This window comes from Chanodichthys erythropterus, chromosome 20 (genome assembly GCF_024489055.1).
Source record: "Chanodichthys erythropterus isolate Z2021 chromosome 20, ASM2448905v1, whole genome shotgun sequence".
Classification (NCBI taxonomy): Eukaryota; Metazoa; Chordata; class Actinopteri; order Cypriniformes; family Xenocyprididae; genus Chanodichthys; species Chanodichthys erythropterus.
The window spans coordinates 20,910,416-20,932,648 of record NC_090240.1 but is presented as its reverse complement, the minus strand read 5'-3'; the positions used below and the strand labels follow the sequence as shown (position 1 = coordinate 20,932,648).

General features: G+C 37.6%; 1 protein-coding gene across 2 annotated transcripts; it reads left to right on the top strand.

Annotated features, from left to right (window-relative positions):
• The first annotated feature begins 6,535 nt into the window (after positions 1 to 6,535).
• Positions 6,536 to 20,397, top strand: masp2 (MBL associated serine protease 2). Of its 2 annotated transcripts, XM_067371918.1 has the most exons (11): positions 6,536 to 6,623; positions 6,768 to 6,984; positions 8,414 to 8,591; positions 8,891 to 9,022; positions 13,257 to 13,453; positions 15,183 to 15,330; positions 17,216 to 17,334; positions 17,419 to 17,497; positions 17,890 to 18,012; positions 18,100 to 18,174; positions 19,408 to 20,397. In XM_067371918.1, exons 1-11 carry the CDS (start codon positions 6,613 to 6,615, stop codon positions 20,187 to 20,189), a joined length of 2,061 nt encoding a protein of 686 aa, XP_067228019.1. In that variant the 5' UTR covers positions 6,536 to 6,612; the 3' UTR covers positions 20,190 to 20,397. The 2 variants fall into 2 exon arrangements, with proteins under 2 accessions (XP_067228019.1, XP_067228018.1); XM_067371917.1 differs by lacking the exon at positions 6,536 to 6,623 and having other exon boundaries at positions 6,666 to 6,984.
• The last annotated feature ends 1,836 nt before the right edge of the window (positions 20,398 to 22,233 follow it).

Genomic DNA, 22,233 nt, shown 5'->3' with positions numbered 1-22,233 from the left:
AACCATGGCGGGACAGGAGCCGTGGGCAGCCATGGCGGGTCAGGGGCCGTGGGCAGCCATGGCGGGTCAGGGGCCGTGGGCAGCCATGGCGGGTCAGGGGCCGTGGGCCGCCATGGCGGGTCAGGGGTCCTGGGCTGCCGAGAAGCCATGGAGTCCAGGCAACGCTGAAGGTCCGTTGGACCATGGCGACACCGGCGGCTCCGCCGACCGAGGTGTAGGCAGGGCTCCAGAAGGCCGCAGCGGAGGCAGGACGACAGACAACAAAGGGAGAACAGGAGGGAGGGAAGAAGCCAACAGAACTGAGGGACAGAGGGACGGAGTGAATACGGAGGAGTGAAGTCCTGAGGTGAGGGCAGGCTGATGGACGACCAATGTTTGACCGGAGGAAGGATGGAGACTGGTGAAGCTGGTGGACTGATGGGCCATGGTGGAGACGAGGGAGGTTGGAGCCAAGGTGGAGGTAATGGGACCGAGGGCCGAGGTGGAGTACTAGATGAAGGGGCTTGAGGTGGATGTGACGAGTGGAGACAAATGAGAGGAGGTGGGAGAGGGAGGCAGGGAGGGAAAACAGTCTTTGAACTGGAGACTTTTATAATAAAGTTCATGATATGAGCAGCTAGCTCGGCGGCGGCGGCTGGAGCGGCGGGCTCGGCGGCGGCGGCTGGAGCGGCGGGCTCGGCGGCGGCGGCTGGAGCGGCGGGCTCGGCGGCGGCGGCTGGAGCTGAGGGCTCGTAGGCGGCGGCTGGAGCTGAGGGCTCGTAGGCGGCGGCTGGAGCTGAGGGCTCGTAGGCGGCGGCTGGAGCTGAGGGCTCGTAGGCGGCGGCTGGAGCTGAGGGCCAGTTCATTCCCTCAAATACAATTAAGATCCCCACAGGCACTGGAGCAGGCTCTGTGGGGACTGGAGCGGGCTCTGGAGAGACTGGAGCGGGCTCTGGAGAGACTGGAGCGGGCTCTGGAGAGACTGGAGCGGGCTCTGGAGAGACTGGAGCGGGCTCTGGAGAGACTGGAGCGGGCTCTGGAGAGACTGGAGCGGGCTCTGGAGAGACTGGAGCGGGCTCTGGAGAGACTGGAGCGGGCTCTGGAGAGACTGGAGCGGGCTCTGGAGAGACTGGAGCGGGCTCGGAAGAGACTGGAGCGGCTTTCCTCCTCCTCCGCTTTCTGGGCCCAATAGAGGAATGTGGGTCCAGCATGGGGCAGGCAGGAAGTTCACTGGAGGGGTATGAGGAGGAGGACGGAGCTTGGCAGACTGGCCAGGCTGCCCGTGTTTTTGGAAGGACTGGACGAGAGGAACACTTAACATCCTGAACGTCTTGGATAAAGAATTTGGAGCAATTTAAATACAAAACTAAATTTATAGCATCAGCTAAGGAAACATAATCGTCAGGTTCAGAAAAACGGATGGTGTCCTCGTCCAGTCCATCCAAAAACAGGGCGATCAAATGAGCATCTGACCAATCTGTCAAATAAGCCAACTCAACAAACTCCTCCACATACCTCTCCAGTGAACGACCCACCTGGAAGAGGCTGACGAGCTGGTCAGCCGCTGATGTCGGAGTGAGAGGCTGTGGGGGAGCTGGAGCCACAGGAATCAGGAACAATCCCATCTTTTGGTTTGTGGATATCCAGCGGTATTGGTCTGTTCTTCTGTTACGGTGCTGTATGCAATAGAGATGAGGCAGATACGGAAATCCACAATGATGGGTATTTTAATGATCCAACACGGAGCCGAAGCATAAACACACATTACAACATTAAGAACAGACAAGGAGTGAAGGGAGTGAGTGCCATATAAAGGGAGTGCAGATGATAGAGTCCAGGTGCAGGTGATCTGTGATGATGAGGAGCTGACGAGGGAAGTGAGTGCAGGTGTAGAAACAGGAGGATCATGGGATATGGAGTCCAGGGGAACAAGGGATCCGTAACAGTACTCTACTGTTAAATTTATTTATCAATTTAAAACAAACTTTTATTGTTTACTTATTTCTTTTACTTATTTCTTTTTAATTTTTCCACAGACCCCCTAGCACTCTCTTGCAGACCCCAGTTTGAAAACTCCTGTGTTACTCTCACTGAGTTGACAATAAGGCAGTTGTCTTACTTCCTTCAGAAACTTGGACACAGCCGAAGTTTCAATCTACCCTAGCACACAAACTTTTGATGACCATCCAGAAAATAATTGGAATGTCAGAAATTATGGCACATTTTGAGACCCCTGGTCAATGTGCTGATTACCCCTTCTTTCTGGTTTCTGACACCTGACCCAAAGGTAGTGGACACACCAATAAATTCTTGGAGAAAAATAAGAAATCCTGTTCTATTACAGAAAAGGCGTGCGGCTGCAAAGACTATTTCTTTTTGTTTGTTTGTCAGTTTATGACACATTTAAACCATGGGGAAAATGATATGCTGTGAAACGGATTGTCTTGATTGTAGTAATTTCTTTTTCAAGCTGGAAAGGTGGGTGATACTGCTGATTACCTTGTCATACGTTTTTTGTAGTTTCTGTGCCTTTACAGAGATCTTTGAGAATTGTAAATACCGAAGCTGACAATGATTATAATTTTTGACATTGTTCTTTACATCCTTGTTGTTTTTATTTTTTGGTCACCTGATTGGCTTGCATGACTGAGAAAGATTACAGTGTTAACACCAACACCTGATTTACTCCATCACATGACTCATCTCATGCTCATGCTCTTGAAACAACTACCCAAGAGCATGATTATTGGGTTTCTTATGTTGTATTTAACATTGAAGTACAACAGGATGTGTGTGATATTTCAGCAGGTTTTCCTCTCGTAGCCTAAAGTCTCAGTCGCAAGTGTGATTTTGTCCCCTTCTGTTTCTTCATTGGTATTATTGATCTTGGATATGTATTTTGTGTTTACAGTGCTCCCGTTCTACATCAAAGTGACAGTACTGGCTGGCGTCTTATCAGGATGCACTTCATTATAAATGGTACAGCAAGCATTACTGGGCAGCTCAGAAGCAAGGTTCTGAGGCTCTGAATATGTGTGTGTAAATATTCTTTTGCTAGTTTCATTGGGTTCTGGGCAAAATTGCTCTTGCTTGGATCCATGTGTTTGCTCGTTTCCAGGCTGAACCTGAGATACTTTTTCAATACAAAGCTACACATAAACATAAAACAAGGCCAATGGGAGGTAATATGTCTACCATGGCCTGATAGAATGATGAATTGTTTTAATTATAGTTCATATAATGCTTCATGCTATCCTCGAGGTTCTAGTGCATACTCAGCAACAGAAGATGCAAATACTTGAATGGTGACTCATCTTCATATACTTGGAGGAAGTAAAGGAAGTAAAGAGCTCTAAACATGTTTGAATTAGACATAAGCTAACAGTTGCTGATCCACAGACAAGTATCTGGTCTCTGACGTAGAGTCACTTGCGAGTAAATGAATGTGTAGTGATTTCATTGAAACCATTGGAATGTAATTGTTTCACCTTTATTGGAATGGATAGTTGAGATGAAGGGAAGAGGATCAAGACATGCCTTGGAACAGATTTTAACTCACAAGCACATACTTCGATATTTGGAAAACATGTTTTGTATGTGCATACAGGGAGTGCAGAATTATTAGGCAAGTTGATTTTCTGATCATATTTTTTTTCCAAGCACATTTTACCAATTCCAATCCACATCAATCTTAATAACTACTATTAATATTGTTTTTAATCATTTATAAGTGATATATAATTGTTCATGAAGGCTGGCAATGAAAAATGCCCTATATTCAGGTGTGCAGAATTATTAGACAGGTTTTCTTTTACAGATAAAATGAGCCAAAAAAGAGATTTAACTCAGACTGAAAAGTCAAAAATTATTAAATACTCATGAGAAGGACGCAATACTAATGTAATACTAGAAATTGCAAAGTTAAAGCATGACCATTGGACAGTGAAATGCTCATTGGGTCAGCTGGGTCATACAAAAACAGCTGGAGAAGAAAAGACACGTTAACTGCAAAATAATTAAGAATTAAGGTGAAGAATTAAGTGTGAAACCATCAGGAACCCTTTAGTCTCCAGCGCCACCATTTCCCAGTACTGAAACCTACCTGGAGTCTTCAGAAGTGTGAGGTGTCAGGATCTCAGAGACTTAGGTTAGGTGAAGAATCCTAAAAAATGACCCGCTCTTAATAAGAATCACAAGCTGAAGTGTTATAAAATACATGAAGACTGGGTTTTTATAGGCATTATAGACAGACAGCTTGAGAGTGACTCCTGAAGGACCAGCACCACATCCTCTTGTACCACTGTTTGAAGAATTTATCTTCCAGAATCTGGCAGTAAGTTTTGGAAGATCATTTAGTCAATCTATGCAAGATGGACATTTCAAGATAAGAGATGGACTAAAAGTGAACTCCCACACCTTACTGCCAGATTATGGAAGATAAATTCTTTTTTTTAATAAATTCGATTTTCTGGGAACGTAATTTTATGGTTGCTAAAAATAAAACCTGAAAAGATCTTTCCCAGAATGTTATTATTTGGTTCTCTAAAATAACCAAACAGGAACCAATTACTTAGGGGAATGTTCTGTGTTTGCTGGGATTTTTCTTTCCACAAGCTCACTGAGTGAAAACATGCTTATATCGCTATACTGTACTTTAATTCTTGCATCAAATCATTTTAGTCACTTTGCAGCTTGTTTGTCGAAATTATGGCTTTTTTAAAAGAAAGAAAGAAAAAAACTTGCCCATTTAAGCCAAACATTTTATAAATAGCATTAAAAAATCATAAATCTTTCCCCTAAAACATGCAGGTACCCAGATGCCTTCAGAGGTTTTGCAGTCAGAGAACTCAAGGGAGTCTCATAATTCAATGTAAATGGTTGTTTTCTCCTTAGAATCACTTCAGCTGTGTCCCAACAACCTGTGACCTCTCAAGAAAGCTTGATGACAGAGGTCAGCACATTACACCTGACAACCACAATCAGCATGGGCATGTGCAGCTGGAAATTACCATTGTCATTTATGAGGATAATTATTGTAATCTCCTCATACATCAGCCATTACCAGCATAGTGTATTGGAAATGAGGGGTCTATTGCTTATGGAACATTTGTCGCTTTATTCACTTTCTCTCTCTCTCTCTCTCTCTCTCTCTCTCTCTCTCTCTCTCTCTCTCTCTCTCTCTCTCTCTCTTGCTAACCCTCTTTCTCTCTCTCTTTTTCTCACTCATACTGAAACCACCTTTTTAAATCATTAAATAACCATCTCATTCTTTGCCAACAGGTTTAAATAAAAGGGACTGTGGCATTACAAAGGCATTTAGAATTAATTCTGCTCTCAGGGTAATTGGCACATGCGATGACAACAGGCTTTCAATGCCACCTGTTTTTTCATCACAAACATCTGACTGTGGCACATCGCATCTCATATGTCTGAAAATGTCACTGGGCTGTAAATACTTTTTTCATATAAGTGTGACTGTTCTACTTTTGCCTTACATTTGCAATGTTAGGTCTCTTAGTCATTATCACAATACAGCCAAAAGTGAGCAATAATTGGTGTTGGAAAAGCCATTTTATAATATTAATTTGGCCCATTTTTAATGTTCAACAAGATGACAGATGAGTTTTGTTAGATTCTATTCATGCAGTGTCACTAGAATGTTTGTAGTGTTACAGTGAAACTATGTGCTGATAAATCTGTTTATCAGTATCCAAAATATACAGTGGGGTCCAAAAGTCTGCAACCACTAGTAAAAAAATCTATTGAGTAAATTTCTAATTTAGTATATTTAAATTTTTACATGGTAATTATATTATTAGGATAGTAATTTGAGTAAAAAGTTCAATCAAAAAATATAATACATTTCAGAATATCTTTAGTCCACATGCTCAGTGTCACAAATGTGCTTATTTGAGCAGTGACCTTATTTTTATATTTTTGCATATCATTTTTTTATATATAAAAAAATCTTAAAACTTGATGTTTTCCAAATTTTTACAATGTTTTTTTTTTTTTTTTTCAGTGTTTGGTCTTTTGGACCCCACTGTATATTTAAATAAGCATTGTAAAACTTGCATGTTTGATAACTAAGCTATAAAGTAAGATTGTTACTTTACGTTTTGTTCTTCTGTTTTAATTTCTACAAACTAAAGTTGTGGTTGCATGTACACACAGAGGGGAAAAAAATCAATTATTGACAACTGGTCAGAAGGACACATTGCAAAAATTAGAGTACTTATGCTGTGAGGTGTTTTAAAAGTGAGAATAATAGTCAACATAAAAGTCAGAATTAATCAAATGTTTGATTTACTTGATCTGAATGTGTTAACTGCTTTCTTGTGTAACTGCTTTCTTGTGTGACAATGGCCAAATTTATTGTTTGAGGAGACAAAGATGTCGTCAAGCTTGACAGCAGAGATTAACTTTACTGACATATCTTCAACCCAATAACTGATATTGACATTTGACAGAATAGACGATAATGAAACCCAAAAGTATTGTTGCTGTTCAGTGCTGTGTTTACACTGCTGTTTATTTATTCAGCTGGTTCATTAACCTGGAGGACACTAGGGTTCTGCAAAGGTGATTAGGACATTTTTTTGTGAGATGAACTGAAGTTTGTGGCGTTCTGGAATGATGAACAGGTATGCAACATGTTCAAATGTGTTCACTGTGATTTGTTAAGTGTGGAGTGGGAACAGTTCCCATTCCACTATGTTTCCGTATGGGATTGTGAAAGCTTCAATACATTATCAGTGATCCACCTTTATGTTTTGCTGCTGTTTTAGTGTGTCTTTGGCTTTCGTCACCCTGCTTCCATTAGCTTTTGGCTCAGAGCTGACAGGACTATTTGGGAGCTTCACATCACCAAACTTCCCAAACGTCTATCCTAACAACCAGCGTATGGTGTGGAATATCACAGGACCGGAAGGACACAGATTACGTCTCTACTTCACTTATTTTAGCCTGGAGCCTTCTCATCGCTGTGAATATGACTATGTCCAGGTTAGATCCATGTTTTCAACAGATATTTAAAAGTTGGGTCATTTTTTGGGATATATACACACCCGAAGAGCACAGGTCCTAGATGTTATTTCAGTATTACAGATAATCAGTCTGTTGGAATTGGATAAAGAGAATTGCAGTTTTAAATGAGAAAGACGTTGACATTCTTGCCAGTGCAAATCCAAATCATATTTCAATCAGGAATCTGTTAGTTTGGCTGATTGAAAGCTTTACAAGGTTTAACCTAATATGAAATGTTCTGTCCTTTTCAGATTAAAATAATCCTTCCTGTTTTACAAGAGAATAATCATTTCAAAGTCAGTTTGTAATGTTACTGTTAAAAAAGTTATACTTTCTTGATCCATAAGTTCGCAAAGAAGTGGTCTAATAAAAATCTTAGATTTGAGCTTTATTTGAATGATTTATCATTAAAAAGTATGTAATGTAGATTTGTATTCAAATATTTAAGTACACTGTAAAAAAATCCCTGTAAAATTTACGGTAAAAAACTGGCAGCTGTGGTTGCCAGAACTTTACCGTAAAAAATACAGTAGCAACGTAAAAAAATCTGTTGAATTTACGGTAAAATAACGTATTTCATTAACTGATATAATGTTAATTTACCAACCTAATGAAGTACTTATATCTGTTTTATACCTTTATAATACACTGACAGTCACCAAACACAGTGGTGATAAGAGTCACATGATGAATCAAAGTTCATCACAAGCAGATTTTCCACAAGCTGAGAAGGACAACACTAACATATAGAAGGTGCACACAGTGTCATTCACACACACACTAAACACCATCATGGTAACATGCATGAAATTTTAAAAATGCAATAAACAATAATTTAACAACATTAGATGACATAAAACCCTAATGTACATAACTGATTAGAAAAAGATGAGAAAATCTAAGAAAAAACAGAGTTATTTCAACAGAAATATATAAAATGTGAAGTGTCACGTAGGGAATTGTGGGAATGTCAATTTACGTTTTTTCACTGTAAATTTTTACAATGAATTGTTATTTTTCACTTCCAAAAACTGTGAATTTAACGGTATTTTACCGTAAAATTACATTAAATGTACCGTTAGATCTATTACAGTTATTCACCGTATATAGTACGGAAACTTTCTGTAAACCAATTGACAGTTTTTCACCGCAGCATTTTTACAGTCTTTTACTGTTATAATCACGGTCATGATAATTAATCAGATATTTATAATATCAAATATTAGCCAAGCAAGTGTAGATAACCTAGTAAACTTGTTATTGAACTGTACCTATAAGCACCATTTCCAAGTAATATCAGAAAACTCATGCTTTTATTAAACCTCTCTGTCATGAAATGCACAGTATGGCTGTTATGTGAATGCAGGATACCGATGTGTGCTTGTAATAATTTGCTGAAACTTTTCAGGTGTTCTCAGAAGGGAACGAGACGGTCCGGTTCTGTGGTGATGCAGAGAAAAATTACGGTGATGCACCCAAAAACACCGTCGTCTATTCTGCCAGCAACACCATGTCCGTCCTCTTCAGATCAGATTACTCCAATGAGGACCGTTTCACAGGCTTCCAGGCATTTTATTCTGCTGAAGGTGATGGAAACAATGGATTCACAGCATGACTGTCTCTCTCTTCCACTGTAAAGGCTAAAGTGTTAAACCAGATGACCATTTAAAAATGCTTAATAATTCAAATATTGTATAATTACTTGTTTATAATGTCGTATAGTCTAAAATGAAAAAGATTTTAAGTATACAGTGTATACTAAAGTTGTTTTAATTATATAAATACGTCTTTTTTGTTGTTTTTTTTTCATACTTGAATTTATCTTAGTGGATGTCCAAATCTGTATGAGAATGGTTGCTAAATGACCACTTTTTACTCTTTACAGACATTGATGAGTGCCTGAGCACTGTGGATGGAGAGCCTGTGTGTGACCATAATTGCCATAATTATGTGGGGGGCTTTTACTGCACTTGCAGATTGGGATACCAACTCCACGATGATAAAAGACACTGCCCTGGTAAGGCTAATACCGGAACAGACGAAACCCCTGGCCTGTAGTTTTTCTGCTCATTGATTTTGAATTGTATGGGACATTATATAATACTATATAATATGTTGTGTACATTCATTTTCACAAAATAGCTAGTTAAAATAAATGCATTATAAATGGAAAATAAAGCACTTGAGACAGTAGAGTGCGCTTATTCGTTTCTATTCAGACTCTTTCTGTCATATTTATAATAACTCACAAATAATTATTACATTATATTCTTATATAGTACATTATATATATTATTAACTAGAGAAAACATTGCATTTTAGTACATTTTATTAGGATATTATTTGTCCTGCACCTGAGCCCAATTAAGGGCTTTGAAATGTACATACCTTTTTTTGTATTTTTGATTCTTTAGTAGATTATATTAAACCATAATGTTTTAGTAATGAGTTCAAGTAGCTTTAAAATACCTTTAGTGCGCAGGTGGATGGAATTATATTGAAAAAACTCAAATATATATGAAAGATGATCATTTACACACTGTAAACCCGAATAAGTTTGCAAAACTCAAAAGAATTTAGGCAACCAGTTGCCTCAAAATTTTTAAGTTAAGAAATTCAAAGTTTAAGTAACCAGAACTGGCAGATTTTTATTTTGTACTACTCATATTAATTGTTCTTAACATGAAATGTTTGATTACACTGATACATTCAACTAAAAATTATCATGTAACCCCAATATTAATATTTTTATTAGTGTAAAATTACCAATGGAGGCGAGCATAGTTTAGAACCAAAGTGCAACTTTAATACAGAGCCAAAATCCACAGAACAGACTTGACTCGACTCGACTCGACTCGACTCGACTCGACTCGACTCATAAACACTAACACTCACCAAAACAGCGGGTTACATAAAACAAAGCTAGACAAGATTACAATAGAACATGAGGGCTATTTATACAGGGAGACTCATGACAAAACAAGGAACACCTGTGAACAATGAAGACAGAGGACCAATGGCAAGACAGAACTGAAATCACATGACAATACAGGGGAAGCACATGACATGAACACATGAGGGCAATGGAATCACATGACAGAAAACATATGGCAAAACAAACAAAGCATAACAATGAAAACAAACCATAAACTGTGAACATGAAACAAAACCAAAACAAGACATGACACCTAGCTATAACAGCTAATTCAAAAAATCCTAACTTGCTAATTTATTAACATGTTAACAATAGCATGGTATAGCACTTGCTGAATGAGTATGGTAATATAAAGCATTTAACATGCTTGCTCTCAAACCAAGCCACATGCACCGCTTGTCACCATGAAGGTAACTCTCCAAAAACCCACATTAACAGAAACTCTTCTGAATTAGCATAACAAAACATTAATCACAACTAAATCTCCCACTTAACATTAATCTTGCACAAATAACATTATATAATAACACTTAATTTTAGCATTTATTCTCCCTTTCGAGTGCCATGAGAAAAGCATGCTGGAAAACAGAAATCCCAGCCCAGTTTCAGTTAAATTTAAGTTTGTCTAAATTAAAAGAAATAAGTTCATAAAACTCAAAACAATGAAACAGTTCAGTTTACTTAAAATATATCAGTTCTGTAAAGTTGAATGAAAAAGAAAGTTCTAAGTACTCATAAAAGTTAATTTGACTGAACTAATTTGTTTAATTTGTCATTTATTAATGTCATTTATTACTCACCCTCATGCTGTTCCACACCCGTAAGACCTTCGTTAATCTTCGGAACACAAATTAAGATATTTTTGTTGAAATCCAATGGCTCAGTGTGGCCTCCATAGCCAGCAATGACACTTCCTCTCTCAAGATCCATAAAGGTACTAAAAACATATTTAAATCAGTTCATGTGAGTACAGTGGTTCAATATTAATATTATAAAGCGACGAGAATATTTTTGGTGCGCCAAAAAACTAACTAACGACTTATATAGTAATGGCCGATTTCAAAACACTGCTTCAGGAAGCTTTGGAGTGTTATGAATCTTTTGTGTCAAATCATGATTCGGATTGCGTGTCAAACCGCCAAACTGCTGAAATCACGTGACTTTGGCGCTCCGAACCGCTGATTCGACACACTGATTTATAATGCTCCAAAGCTTCCTGAAGCAGTGTTTTGAAATCGGCCATCACTATATAAGTCCTGTTTCCCATTTGTCATGTTGTCGACATACTCAAGCATAGACTGCTGTCTCTTTGTCTGTAATCTAAGATATGTAAACATATTTATTAAGAAGAAACAACTTTTAGCTGCGTAAGTCCTGATATGTCTAGCACATATTATCATACAGCTCAGTACTGATTTATGCTCCAGTAGTGACTCTTGTACATCACAGACCTGTTGTCACAGCAGCAGGCTGGTCAGCCACGGCTCACCACACACTATCTATCAGCCCTGTCAACAGCTCTTGATTGAGCTAGCATAGCCTATAATCGAGCAGGAAATGGAGTCACCAAATAGTAGAGGGGTTTGTTATATCACTGATAGAGTGGCCGCAACTAACTGCATAGTGTTTTTCGATATAAGCAAGGTTGAATGGGGTTTCGAATAGGCATATTTACATTTTTGACCTTCAGGTTGTGAAAACTTTTGGCAGAAAAATGGATTAGTTTCAAAAACTCCTCTCATTTAAAGTGCTAATGTTCACTGCGATTCTGGACAGCACTAACTGGCTTTAGCCTGAAGCACGCTTCAGCGACAGACTGATGATACAGTGGGCAGCGTCTCACTAGTGTGCCTGTATAAAGCAGTTGATCTCTGTCACTCTAAGCGAGTCCAGGTTAATTACCATTGGTTCCTGAGGGAACAGCGTTATAGGGATCAGTTGAAAATTGATACCTGTTTCGAGCTGTAATACTGTGCTAATGATGGGTAATTAATCACAATTACCAGCCCAGACATGCCTCTTAGTTGTTTTTCTTTGCAAATGGGGAAGATAGAGACATCACATCATTTTACGGATAAGGGAAGACAGAAACAATGACTTGTGTCTGAATCATTTAATCATATGAATTAGTAGACCTTTGCCCTCCTCAGCTGAGATTCCCCATTTTTAGCAATTTTTGTAGCATCTGCACTTATTGGGGTTCATTTATTAAATTAATAACTTGGCCAAAAATAAAAATTCTGTCACCATTTACTCATCCTCAATATTCAAAACTGTTTGACTTTCTCTCTTCTGTGGAACACAAAATGGGAAAATGTGACTCCTGCGCTATATTCCAACTCTAAGCTGATTGCTTTGTGTGAGAATTTAAGTCATTATTCACTGAAAATCTTCCAATCAAGTAAGTACTACTCAATCATCGAGTCAATGAGCCAATTCATGAGTGAATCATTCAGACTGAATCAACTGTTTGAAAGATTTGACTCAAAAGATTGATTTGTTCTCAAATCAGCCATCACTACTACTTCTTTCATGAATTTGCCTTGAGCGTGTCTAGGTTTTCAGTGAATTTTACTTTTATAGTTTCAGTAAATATACAATTTTAAAGCTTTCAAGCTTCACATAAGATGCAAAAGTACAATAAAACTTGTATTGTAATTTATCATTTTATATAATGCTTGAAAGCTGTAGTCCCCATTCATTTTAATGACATGGAAAATAGCGAACAAAGAAATTTTTCAGATTTTCATCTTTTTGTTCCATGGAAAAATGTAAGACAAATGGGTTTCGATTGGAACAACATAATGTTTGTAATTTAGCTCACTGAAGGCAACTCATGTGCAGTTTATTTCATTCTAAAACATGAATCCAAGCAAAACATTACACAAAACAAAGACTTGGCTTAGCTTGGCGTGAAACATGAGACGTGTTTTTTTACACCTCTCTCATTCATGATCTCATTCAAATGCAAAAAATAATAGCAAATTTACTACCTGAAAAACTACTGTATTGACTTGTTTATAGTTCATTACTATTTTTTTTAGCTGTTAAGAGTTTGCATTTACCAAAGTATCTAATTATCATGCATGCAATGTTTGTAACTCATAAATGTCACTCTAAATGCAGTGACGAAAGCCTTTTCTCTGGCCATTTTACAGGTGGAAAGGTTTATTTATTCCTGAGCATCCCAGATCAATGTCGCAATATCCTGCAGTCCTCAGTGTTAAATGTGGCATGGATAGTTGTCTGTTTAACTTATGTGTGTGTGCTTTTGTCAATTCCCAGTGGGTGTGAAAATGCTTTTTCTCCACTGTAGTTGAGTGTAGTGGGCAGGTGTTTCAGCAGAGGTCAGGTGAACTGAGCAGTCCAGAGTACCCAGGTGTTTACCCCAAGATGAGCCAGTGTGATTATACTATCAGTTTGATGGAAGGCTTCCAAGTGACCCTGGACTTCCAGAGCCTGTTTGATGTGGAGACTCATCCTGAAATCCACTGCCCTTATGACATCCTCAAGGTTGGTTATTTCACAATCAGCAAGCACTGACAGCACTCCAGCTAGGATGGTAGTTCAAACCTAAAACAACAGCCATAATAGCACATTTGAGTCACTTTAATGGGGTCCTTCTTTGTGGGTCCTTTGGGAACTCAATACCTTCTAAAATAGAGATTAAAAAGAACTTTTATATATAATCTAAACAATTACATGGAAAACACAATTTTGTCATCATTAAAAAAATGGAATAGTTAACCCCAAAACCATAAAAAAAAAAAAATATTTCTTCTTTGTAACACAAAAGAAGATACTTTAAATACAATGGAGTACAATAGGGTCCAAAACAACATTGGACCCCTTAACCTTCATTGTATGGTCCAATTTTTCAAATATATCTTTTGTGTTTACATTTTTGGGTGAACGATCCCTATATTATGTTGCCGCTCAGTTTGACCAGTTTTTCTCATTTATGGTCATGAACATGCATGCGAAGTGTCAGCACTCTGATGTGTTGTGGAATGTGTGAACAAAATTTCTGTTACGATTATGAAGTGTGTGTGTCAATTTGATTTCGCTGTTAAGGGCAGCTGCACAGACCTGCCATCATTTATTTTGATGTATTTTGTTATTTACATACATTACATTATTAGGGTATTTACATTAATGCTTTTAGCAGACGCTTTTATCAGAAGAAACTTACACTTGATTGATGGCGTATGTTTTTATCAGTTCATGCATGTTCAGTTTGCTGGGAACCCATGATTTTGGCATTGTTTGCGCCATGCTCTATTGTTTGAGCTTCCGGAAAGCACACAAAAGATGTGATTTTCAACACGTCTTGTGTTTAAAACGTTCAAATGTTAAAATACAATACTCTTTATAATATTCACAGTTTATGAGAAAAAAAAAAAAAAAGTTTAAAATTGGTTTTTAAATACAGATTTGAAAAAAAAAAAAAACATTCTCAGGCCTATTTGTAATATGTGAGGATTAGTAATATTAAATATTTGCAGTTTTTTTTACCAGTACCCAATATGGTCAATTTGGCCCCAACCATAAAAATCGTACCCAAATTTTGAACATAATACAATGATTAAAGTGCAGAATAACTACAGACGTAGAAGAACTATAAGACAATTAACTCATTAATGTGTACTAAATGTAATAAAATATTTGATATGGTTCATAGAATCCCCACAAAACCGTCGGAATGCTGCACTTTATCTTGAAGACTCGTTTTAAGCTTAAGGAAGATTATTTACAGACAGTACAAGTACTGTTTGAAGAGAGACATAATATGCCTTCTAGTGCACTTGTTGAGTGTTAGAAAAGATTGATTTTAGAGTGGTTTACACAGAGAAGATTGGCTCTCCATGAAAATATGCTTGATAAGTGTTTGAGTGTTTACTTTTCAGCACCGATTTTTATACTCTGCATCAATGCTCATTCGATTTTAATGACTGAATCCAATACCCTTTTTATGGCGTTAAACATCGTGTTATGGCTTAGCAAATTTGGAGTCTGTTTTCCCTCTCACTGCCTTTACAAACAAATATGTTCTCTTCAGCACTGGTGTTAAGCATCAAACTACTCCACTAATCACTGACCTGAAGGCTGTTGAATACATAATGTATGCTCTCTCATGCCCTCCACAACTGCCTATTATTTCTCCTCATCCTCCCACCTCCCAAGAGACTTGTTTATCTGTTGCCATTTGTATACACTGACAATTCACACTGTTTTGTTTAAGATTGCTGCAGGTGGAAGGGAGTACGGCCCATTTTGTGGCAGGACCCCACCAAGAAAAATAGAGACAGGGACTCACAAAGTGCATGTGACCTTCCGTTCAGATGGTTCTGGGAAAAACAAAGGCTGGAAGATCAAGTACACCAGCACAGGTAGTTTGTAACCCCCTTTTCTGTACCTTTATGGCAAGTAAAGGGTAATTTACCCAACCTCAGTTTATTTTGTGATAATGAGCAGCTAAAGGGATACTGACTTGGTTACTGACATTCATCCAAGTATCTTCCTTTGTGTACAGCATAACAAAGAAATTTATACACGTTTGGGGGGAGTAAATGACAGAATTTTCATTTTTGGGTGAACTATCCCTTAACTGTGCATAATAAATGAGCGGTCTGATACAAAGTTACCATGGATGACGTTGAATTTCGAGTGCACAGTCATGTTCCAGAAGGGGAAATGATTTTGATTGCTAAAGAATAAACCGTAAAAGAAGACCTGTGAGCTACGAGGTTGCTAATTGATAGTACATTATATGCTTTTGTTGAAGCAATCAGCCTGCATTATTTCATCTTACGTTTTAAATAATCATGTTCAATAGCAGAATACTTGTTAAAAAACTACACTACCCATTTTTCTGCAAAGAAGTTTTCACCAATCAGAGAGTCTCAACAAGCAAATTGCGCCAGAAGAACTCTTTAGCACCAATCAAGTCAGTCTCCCTATGCCCTCAAACTACTTACATTTTTCTGTTTCTACAAATATAAGCATCTGCTTTAAATCATTAGATTTATATTCATCTAAAATTTTTTATTTTAGATTGTCATTGGCATACTTCATGAGATTGTATTTATTTTCCCCATTTAAAGGTGTTAAAGGGTTAGTTCACCCAAAAATGAAAATAATGTCATTTATTACTCACCCTCATGCCGTTCCACATCTTTAAGTTCTTTCATTAATCTTCGGAACACAAATTAAGATATTTTAGTTGAAATCTGATGGCTCCGTGAGGTCTGCATAGGGAGCAATGACATTTCCTCTCTCAAGATCCATAAAGGTACTAAAAACATATTTAAATCAGTTCATGGGAGTACAGTGGTTCAATATTAATATTATAAAGCGACGAGAATATTTTTAGAGCGCCCAAAAAACAAAATAACGACTTATTTAGTGATGGCTGATTTTAAAACACTGCTTCAGAAATATTCGGAGCATAAATGAATCAGTGTGTCGAATCATGATTCGGATCACGTGTCAAACTGCCAACGGCTGAAATCACATAACTTTGGTGCTCCGAACCGCTGATTTGACATGCTGATTCATAACGCTCCGAAGCTTCCTGAAGCAGTGTTTTGAAATCGGCCATCACTAAATAAGTCGTTATTTTGTTTTTTTGGCACTCCAAAAATATTCTCTTCACTTTATAATATTAATATTGAACCACTGTACTCCCATGAACTGATTTAAATATGTTTTTAGTACATTAATGGATCCTGAGACAGGAAATGTCTTTGCTCACAGAGCTATCGGATTTCAACAAAAATATCTTAATTTGTGTTCCGAAGATTAACGAAGGTCTTACAGGTGTGGAACGGCATGAGGGTGAGTAATAAATGACATTATTTTTGGGTGAACTAACCCTTTTAAGCAAACAGTCTTGTACTTTTGTCTTTTTGTTGGAATTTAAAATACTTTTTTTGTTCAAATTAAAGTTAAAATCCCTATGGGGAAAAAGCGGGCAGACACTGTTGCACTAACAGTCTCAAGTATTCCAGAATGTGTGTATGATAATGATTAATATCTTGTTTCCCTTACATTTGTTTTGTGTGGATTCTCTCTCAAGCACATTTCAAGAAAATGATGAATGGTGTGCAGGCTACCAAAAAATAAATGTTTTGGGTTTCAGATCTGATGGCTGTCTGCAGACATTTTGGACATGATGCATTAAGAATCACATACACATTTAAATGACAAGTTAATGGCCTGGTTTCCAGAATGTGTGTTTTCATTACCAGTGCTCACTGTTCCCTGCTCTCATAGCCCAGCCATGCCCAAACCCTGTGACTCCTCAACATGGACGAATCCAGCCCCAGCAGTCTCAGTACATCATGACGGACACGTTCACTGTCACATGTGATCTGGGCTATGAATTAATTCTGGTAACCATTTTACTTTCTCTAAGATTTAAGAAAAGGGCTTGGTATGCTATATAGAGAGTTCAAAGTGACTTTTTGCGTCTTAAGGGGGAGGAAGCTTTGCCCTTTTATCAAGCCACATGCCTGAAGGGTGGATTTTGGAATGGACCGCTGCCTAACTGCATCAGTGAGTTGCTCAAGAATCCCAGATAAGCATGAAGTGTGTATAATCGTCAATGGGGGTTTACTGCAACAAAAAGGTATACGTTTTAAAACCTGAGGTGTTATTTCAAGCTGAAGTGAGTGAAATTCTGACTGTGAACTCGGAAAAGAATTCTATGATGAAAAACTTGTAACAAAAAGCATATTTTTAATTAAAACATTTCAGATATGCAGTTTATCATGAAAAAAAAAAAGATAATACAAAGTTATTAAAAAAACAAATAGATTTTAAAGACCATACAATAATATTACATTTGTTAAAATTAAAAAAAAAAATGGATATGCTTAGGTTTTGGCAACATTGTCATTCATTGTGTCTATAAACTGTCTCAGTGACCAAATGTCCCTCTTTTGCAGTTATTAATTGTGGAGATCCTGTAGAAGTGCATAATGCAAGTGTGAAATTCACCACAACCACATATAAATCTGTGATCAAGTATTCCTGTGATGAATTCTACACAATGGAGGCTGGAACAAATGGTAAGTTGCATATCTCACAGTATAGTACATGGATAGCAAGACACTGTACAAGTCAATCTTTTTTTTTTTCTCTCTCTTTGAAATTAGGAGTCTATACCTGTGCACATGATGGCTACTGGAGAGATGCCCTGGGTAGAAAAATACTCCAGATATGTTCACCAAGTGAGTTTAGTTTAATGCATATGGTTTATCAGATGGTTTATGTTTTAATATACACTACCATCAAAAGTTTGGACACGTTTGACTCAATTTATTTTTCAGGATCAAAACCTTCTGATCCAAATGGCTTATGATTAAAGGGTTAGTTCACCCAAAAATGAAAATAATGTAATTTATTACTCACCCTCATGTTGTTCCACACCTGTAAGACCTTCGTTAATCTTCGGAACACAAATTAAGATATTTTTATTGAAATCCGATGGCTCCGTGAGACCTGCATAGCCAGCAATGACATTTCCTCTCTCAAGATCCATTAATGTACTAAAAACATATTTAAATCAGTTCATGTGAGTACAGTGGTTCAATATTAATATTATAAAGCGACGAGAATATTTTTGGTGCGCCAAAAAAACAAAATAACGACTTATTTAGTGATGCCCGATTTCAAAACACTGCTTCAGGAAGCTTCGGAGCATAAATGAATCAGTGGTTCGGAGCACCAAAATCATGTGATTTCAGCAGTTTGGTGGTTTGAAACGCGATCCGAATCATGATTCGACACGCTGATGAAAATTTATGGGAGGGGAGTATTTAAATGAATCATACAAGGTGATTTACAAAGGTTTGCACTAGTCAATTTACTGGTATTTGCGGCATTATTTACCACCCCCCCCCAAAAAAGCATGTCTTAAACAAGACATTAATTTGCACTGCTCTCGGTAGATTGCGTTGGTCATTATGGAATTGATCTGGCTGCGCCTGTGTTCTTTAATTTGCACGCCATCAGTAGATCATGCGCAGAACTTTCCACTCCCATTGAGTTTTTTTTTTTTTGGGTGGGGGGGGGGGGTATTTGAAGAAACAAGGATTCCCTCAGCCTTGAAAAACATTTCAAAAGTGTGGTTTCTACACTTGGAAATTCATGTAAATTAATAAAATCTTAACTCTATGACCATTTTTAGATTTAATATTTTTCTAGAACATTTTCTTTAGTAATTCCAAGCCCCTAAATTTGAGTATTTTTTTTTTTAAATATTTATATTTAATCCTTATCCAGTAAATGCTGGAAAACTATAAAAATCATGGGGCCTTTGAAAATGTTTGGTGTCAAAAAAGTTAAGGTAAAGGTAAATTTAGAAAAAAATGAGCTTTGTGTCCAAACTTTTTACTGGTAGATTATATCAGTGTCATATTGTTGAGTCTAAACACTAATCTGGTGTCTGTCATCTCTGAAAGTTTGTGGACAGCCTGAGAAAAAGCTATCCAAGGTGATTGGTGGGGAGAAGGCAGAAAAGAACGAGATTCCCTGGCAGGTCATGATACGAATGGGCCCCAGGTTCATCGGTGGCGCTTCTCTCGTGTCGGACAACTGGGTCCTCACTGCTGCTCATGTCCTAAAAAGCTATACAGACACTTCCCAGCTGCAGCTGAAGATGGGCATAGTCGAACAGAATGACAATGAGGCAGTAGTTGGCATTCCACAGAAAATCATTGTTCACCCTCAGTACCATCATGATAACATTAACTTCAACCATGACATTGCCCTGATTAAACTTGAGTATAAGGTACCTGTCAGTAAAGCCGTCATGCCTGTGTGTTTGCCCGGGAGGGAAGCGCGGTTTGTTTTGAAGACTGATGACGTTGGGAAGGTGTCTGGGTGGGGTGTGTGGAATACAAACAGACCTTCGTTACATTCCAGATATCTCCAGTACGTACATTTACCCGTCACTGATTTTGAGGACTGTAAAGCTAAATATGACTCCACCGTGACAGATAAAGGGAAACTAGTAGTGACAGAGAACATGATATGTGCTGGGGTCGATGCGGGAGGAAAAGATTCCTGCCAGGGGGACAGTGGAGGGCCCTATGCATTTGTTGACAGTCAGAGTAAAAGCTGGTTTATAGGTGGTATTGTGTCATGGGGTCATGGCTGCGCGCAGCCTGGGTATCATGGGGTTTATACCAAAGTGAGCAATTACCTTCCGTGGATTGAAGAAATCATGTCAAAAAACAGTTAAAAAACAGTTTTGAAAGTGTTCAAATGATTGATTTTGATTTGATATGGATTTATCATTGGGCAAATTATTGTTAACAGCTTTGCATGTGACGTCTCAGTCATACACTTATTTTTTGTGTTATTGTTTTATTAATCTTGGTTTTGTAAAGCACTTTGGTCGGCACTTGCCATTATTAAAAGTGCTATATAAATAAATGAAACTAAATAAACCAAACTGAAATTTTGTATTCACTTTTTTTGCTTTTGGGGTACCTAACAAATAAAAGATACACTTAATAAATAAATGCAATAAAAATATGTTAAAAACAAAATGCATAATTTCAAAAACTTGAACACATGTCCGGGACTATAATTTCTAGCAGAAAGATGTCAATGAATTTGCTTATATATATATATATATATATATATATATATATATATATATATATATATATATATATATATATATATATATATATATATATATATATATATATATATATATATAAAGTTTAAGAAAATTCATATTGTTTATTTTTTACGTAGTAACAGTTTTATAATGATTTATAATTCTTTTCTTTAGTAAAAAATTGAAAATGGCATAACCCAGAGTTACTCGTTTGATTTTCATGAAGCCATTGGTGTTAATGCAGAGGTGTTTGTTTAAAAGTCAAGTAAGCACAGGCATCATGATTTAAAGTCATTAAGTTCTTATGCATTATGCATCTGATCTCAGAGTTACTCTTGTTGTCTTCTATCAGCAGGGACCGTATGCTCTCTCCAGCCCTGTGTAATTACCTCTCCAGTGCTATTTTGGCCCTGTGGAGTTCTAATCATTCTCAAGCCTACTTAAACCTGTGTCCTATTTCAAGAACTCAAGGTATGAATAGATAAACAACCGAAAGTTTACTGCAAATACTGCATGCATTCAAAGCAACATATCATACCAACATTTGCCATTTAAATACGTTAAAGGGATAGTTCACCCAAAAATGAAAATTTGATGTTTATCTGCTTACCCCCAGCGTATCCAAGATGTAGGTGACTTTGTTTCTTCAGTAGAACACAAATTATGATTTTTAACTGCAACCGCTGCCGTCTGTCAGTCAAAATAGCAGTAGATGGGAACTTCTACAATAACAGTAAATAAAACTTGCTTAGACAAGTCCAAATTAAACCCTGCGGCTCATGATGACACATTGATGTCCTAAGACACGAAACGATCGGTTTGTGTGAGAAACCGAACAGTATTTATATCATTTTTGTACCTGTAATACACCACTATGTCCAACTGCATTCATCACTCGATTCGTTTGGTCTGATCGCGCTCTGACAACGGCAGTGATGTCTCGCTCTCATTGAAGTATATGCGCGAGACATCACTGCCGCTGTCAGAGCGCGATCAGACCAAACGAATCGAGTGATGAATGCAGTTGGACATAGTGGTGTATTAGAGGTACAAAAACTGATATAAATACTGTTCGGTTTCTCACACAAACCGATCGTTTCGTGTCTTAAGACATCAATGTGTCGTCACGAGCCGCAGGGTTTAATTTGGATTTGTCTAAGCAAGTTTTATTTACTCTTATAAAAGAAGTTCCCATTCACTCCCATTATTTGACTGACAGACGGCAGCGGTTGCAGTTAAAAATCATCATTTGTGTTCTACTGAAGAAACAAAGACACCTACATCTTGGATGCGCTGGGGGTAAGCAGATAAACATCAAATTTTCATTTTTGGGTGAACTATCCCTTTAATATGGAACTATTTTCGTTGGCGGAGTAAAAATAGACAAAGTAACTTGAAATATTGTGTTTAAAATGTGTCAATAAAGAAAAGTAACATGCTGTTGTTGTTCTAAATACCAGCATGGCTGTGATTACCTGCGTCACTAGTGCCTATGAATATGGAGCTCACACTCGAGGAGGAAAAGCAGTTTTATTCAGAGGCCCAAACTGAGCAAAAAAAAAAAGCAATTTGTTTCAGATATTGTTCATACGGACTAAAAGTAAGATGGAATTCTGATAGCTCGCAATGCAAATCAATTAGATTTTTATACAGTATA